This window comes from Papaver somniferum, unplaced genomic scaffold, assembly GCF_003573695.1.
Source record: "Papaver somniferum cultivar HN1 unplaced genomic scaffold, ASM357369v1 unplaced-scaffold_3743, whole genome shotgun sequence".
NCBI classification, from domain to species: Eukaryota; Viridiplantae; Streptophyta; class Magnoliopsida; order Ranunculales; family Papaveraceae; genus Papaver; species Papaver somniferum.
In genome coordinates this window covers 1-4,936 of record NW_020646242.1, presented here as the reverse complement: position 1 = coordinate 4,936, position 4,936 = coordinate 1, and the positions used below count along the sequence as shown (strand labels likewise).

The 4,936-nt window shown below is 36.2% G+C and overlaps 1 protein-coding gene across 1 annotated transcript; it reads right to left on the bottom strand.

The window, feature by feature from the left end:
• Nucleotides 1–2,725: 2,725 nt before the first annotated feature.
• LOC113342358 (beta-glucosidase 10-like) lies at nucleotides 2,726–3,358 on the bottom strand. Its single transcript, XM_026586919.1, has one exon. It carries the CDS (start codon nucleotides 3,356–3,358, stop codon nucleotides 2,726–2,728), a length of 633 nt encoding a protein of 210 aa, XP_026442704.1.
• Between the last annotated feature and the right edge of the window lie 1,578 nt (nucleotides 3,359–4,936).

Below are 4,936 nucleotides of genomic sequence, written 5' to 3'. Positions count from 1 at the left end.
GGAGAATATGGACCAACATAACAAGAATATAACATGATCTCATCATCAGGGTAATCATCATAGATTGGTGGTAGATTCCAATCCACGGCAACATTATTTTTCTCAACCACAGAAAAAGAAAAAATGCCATCAAACCTTGGGATTTCAAGCTTTAATCCGGACTCCAACGAATCTCGTGGATCATGTGCAACTCCTTGAAATCCTTCTTCCTTGTCGCCAAGGAAGTTTTTTTGTTCATCACCGGTCACTTCCTCCACTCGATGTAGGCTAGGACCATGATGGGGCTCTTGCTGATGATGCATTTCAGCCAATTGGAGGGTGAGCGCCTTAACCTTCCGTTCTAGATCATCTATTACCGCTTGCTCTTTCTCATCGCTGAGAGCGGCTCTTCGAACAACATCATAATTTCTTCCTCGAAACATGATGCAGGAGCGTTGCCTGTCTCTGAACCAACTGATGCAGGGCTGAAGCGTTGAATAAAATTAAAATCTAAAACCACATATTTCCGAGATACCACTCTCAAGGAAAATACTACTTTTCAATTAATCAAAATTTTCTCTTCTAATATGAAAACATGGAGCTCTTTATATAGATAACTCCCAGACAAATAATCAAAATACTTATTCCTTAAAATACAAGATTTCTAAACTAATATATAAAATCCCTAAATAAACAATTATATTTCTAAAATTTTATTAATAAATGAAAACGTCTTAACTAATTACAATGTATCTTTCTAGATAATTAAAATATATTAAATAATAATGAAAATATCCAAGCATATTTTCATCCCATGAATACTCCACCACTTTGGGTTTTGCCTTCAACAATGACAATGATATGAACAACTCCATTAATGGATTCAAGATCGGAATTCTTGCACTCTGAAGTTTCTGAAGTGCTTTAGGTTTGACATAGTCGCAACACGGGTTCTGCATTTATTGTCTATAGTCAAATTATGGCGATTCAAACCCGGAACACAAGACAGTTCTCCTAATCGGCAGAGAGGAGTCACAACTGCAGTTTCTCCGAATCTCCATGTTCTTTTCCCTTCAGTTCCGTTTTCCTGTTCTTCTAGTTTTATTTTCTCCAGCAACAAAAGAAATCAGACTGATTAATAAGAAAACTTTCATGAATTAATAAGAATATTAATTATTCAATAAGCAGAGAAAATAATTCAGCGAAGAAGGTAACGATGGGTGCAAAGAAACTCCAAGTCTCCCCATGTTTTGTGTGCGTTTAAAATCAATCTCCATTTAGAGATTATTCGGGAGTACTTGCACCAAACAGAGTCCCACAGAAGCAAAACTTTTGTCTTTAACCAAACCAATTGTTGCCGTTGTACATTCCAAGTATTCCACAAGATCACAGTGATTTCGAATTTCTTTTTCAACCAGATACGTACTCATAATCCAACATAATTCCACCCTCTTTTGTCGAGAAACTAATCGTCTAAAACTGTTAGAAAATGGGTTCAAAATAGAGGATGAAATAAACAAAAAGAAATTGTTGTACTCGTGACTTTCAAGGCTCGAATAGATTTCTTTTAGACGATTATTTCTACCCTCCCAATATCAATTGGCGATTACAACAGATATGCGAAATAATGTCTTCAGGATACAATGAAAGCCCTACAACATAAAAATTGGATTCAAAGTTTGCACCCCTTGACCCAATCAAGAACACACGAGAATAATTTCTGATGATGCTTTAGATGGAGACAAAACAAGTTGAATTGATTGTTAAGAATGGGAGAATGCCTTCACTATTTATGAGGATATTCACACTACAAGAATATGAGTATGTTGCCGCACCACTTTGCCACATATTTACCTAAGATGCGGCAATAAGTGGGTTTCACCAGCACCAGATTATAAGTGAGGCATAAAGGGTGACATCTTGCGACAACGGAGAATTGGTGAGGCAAAAAGTCACCTTTTTGCAATATAAAACTTTGTGGTGCGGCAATATATCATGTCTTGCCACATCACTATGGCAACAGTAGTAATATTTTAACTATGTTTTCTTTAAATTTTTTTATGAAACCTATTATAGGGACTCCAAGAAAAGAGTTTTGAGGGCTCCTAAGAATTTAAATATCCTACAATGAAGATAAGGGGACCTAATTCATAAGAAAAATACTAAAATACTCTTAACCTATTAAATATTGAAACCTAAAACTAATTTGTTTTCATTCCTCTCCTTTTAACTCTTCCATTTTCTTCTTCCCCATCACCTCCGTCGCTATTTCTTCGATTAATCATCAATTCTCAAAATAACTAATTATCGGTTAACACCACTTAATCTATCCGCAATGAATTTAATAAGGTAAAAATAAAAAAACTCATTTTATTTCATTAGTTTTAATGCATGGATAGGCGGAATAGATCAAATTAGGTTTTTGAAAAAACAATTTCAGAACTGTCTACGGTGGGAAACCCAACCGTAAACACTGTCTACGGTTCGGAAACCAAACCGTACGGACCGTATATTCTGGGTTCAAAAATCCTACGGCAATAATTTCTTGTCACACTGGTTGTTGCCACATGGTGTGGCAAAAGATTTTGATGTGGCAAAAAGCTTTTGCCGCAGGAAACATGGGTTCTTAGCACACAGTGATCGTGTTGCAATACACATTAAATGTCTATTGGAAATGGTTATGTCTTTTATGAACCATCACACCTATTAAAGGTGTCTCTTCATCTCCGACTAACATCCATTGTGTTTATTTAACACATAACACTTTTCCGTCATAGCGGCAAACTGAAACCGAAAACCATTTTATTTTTCTAAGAGATTGAAAATATCCAACATATTTTTCCTTGTAAAGATTGGCAGCAACAGAATGAGCAAGGAGTAGGTTGTGGCAAACTATATATGGCTCAACCCCTGAATTCCCATATTTGCAAAGATGTCGGTTAGAGCACCGACCTGGCGGTGTTAATCCTAAGCCATAACCCATATAAATAAAGGTCCAAGGTTTATTAATTGTGATCCAATGCTTGACTCTGTCGCCAAATTCTTTAAAGCACACTTCTGCATAATCCCTGAAATCATTGGCGAGCTGAGGACTCAAAAAACCACCATATTCGTCTTCGAGTGGCTGTGGCAGATCAAAATGAAACAACGTCGCAAATGGTTGAATTCCGTGGGATAAGAGCTCATTGATGAGGTTGTTGTAATAAGTGACTCCTTGTTTATTTACTCCTTTGCTAAGATGTCCACCCGATAAAATTCTAAACCAAGCAATAGAGAATCTGTAATTGTCCATACCCATCTCTTTGATAAGCTTTACATCTTCCTTGTAGCGATGATAAGAATCAACGGCCACATCTCCGGTGCTGTGGTCAGATATCATACCTGAAGATGTGTTGGCAAAAATATCCCAAATAGTTGTACCTCTACCTCCTTCTTTAGTTGCACCTTCATTCTGGTATGCGGAAGTAGCAACTCCAGAGATGAAGTCGGTGGGAAGGTCGTCCCGGAATGGAATTTTGTGCTCACATTACACGCATTCGAACCGGTTATAAGCACATTAACAAGGAAAAAGAAGAAAAATGGGTATATTATGTGACATGAAAAGATATTTTGTAGCGCCCCCTAAGCTAGCAGCTGACTAATCCAAGAGGTTAACTAAATGAAGAGACTCTAAAAACCTAAATTAATTATACTTAACATTCAATTAAGAAATATGCTACAAGAACTTAACCCAAAGCTAGCCCCGCTCAGAAATATATACATACAAGAACTCCTCTCAAATGATATACATACAATAGTCATTTGGTTTGAAAATAGAATATGCAACATAATAAACATAGCATAAGTAATCTACACACGCCTCGAAGCTTTCGCTGCGCAATTCTGATCTGTCGCTGAAACTGAAAGTGGGAATGGGTGAGTACATCATCCCTAAAAGGGTGCCCCGCAGGAATAACATTTAACTTTTAAGTAATCATTGGCATGATTTGAAAAACAATACATGTTTTCTCAAACGTTAAAAGATAACCAAACCACGAAAATAAATATTCATGTATATGGACCTAAACTCCTTCTTTAACTTCTGCGGTGACATTTACACACCTGATAACTTTCTGTGGAGACATTTACACGCCGTAATACTGATGGCTATTAAGAACCACCTAGATAGTCTGTGGGTGAATGTACACACCCGTAATATTGATGCCAATTCCACACCGAATAAAGCACAAAAGTAAAATAATGAAGGAGCGTATCCAATATACCATAGTTGGAAATTTTCATTTCCCAGAGACAATCATAAATACAAACAAAGCATTACATTTCCTTTCCTTTACTGATGAAGAGTTATTCCCTCGAATTATTCTTATTGAGACAATTGTACTCAAACTCCTCTTCACTTAACTCAAAACACCAAAAACCCACCAATTCTCATCATCATCTTTGATTCTCAAAAACCCTATAACAGAACCCTAATTTTTCAATTCTTCTCTGTGAATCGAAAAATCAGATATTAAATCTTCTCCTTTACGCTTAACATACAAAACCCATGTTCAATTGATCTTCTAGAATATCAATTTCATCTTCGTATTCTCTTCTGTAATTCTACTAAAAACCCTAATTCAAATATCCTCAATGATTCTCCACAGAATCAACTTCAAACTCTAATTAAACAGCAACCCATTCAATCTTCATCCAACAGAAACTCAGACTCGTCTTGATCTCTTCTTCATCTCAAGAACAGAACCTTAATTGAATTTCCCTGACTCACTTTCTCAATCTCTAATTGCTTACTTCTGTAATTTCCAACAACATCATCTAATTCATCATCTTTATCTTCATCAGTTGATTTACCCTAATAAAATTCTCAGAACATCTCTCGAATATTCGTGGAAGAAGAACAGAAGAAGGAGAAGAGGAGAAACAGAAGAAGAAAGAAGAACGAGAAGAAGAAGAAGAA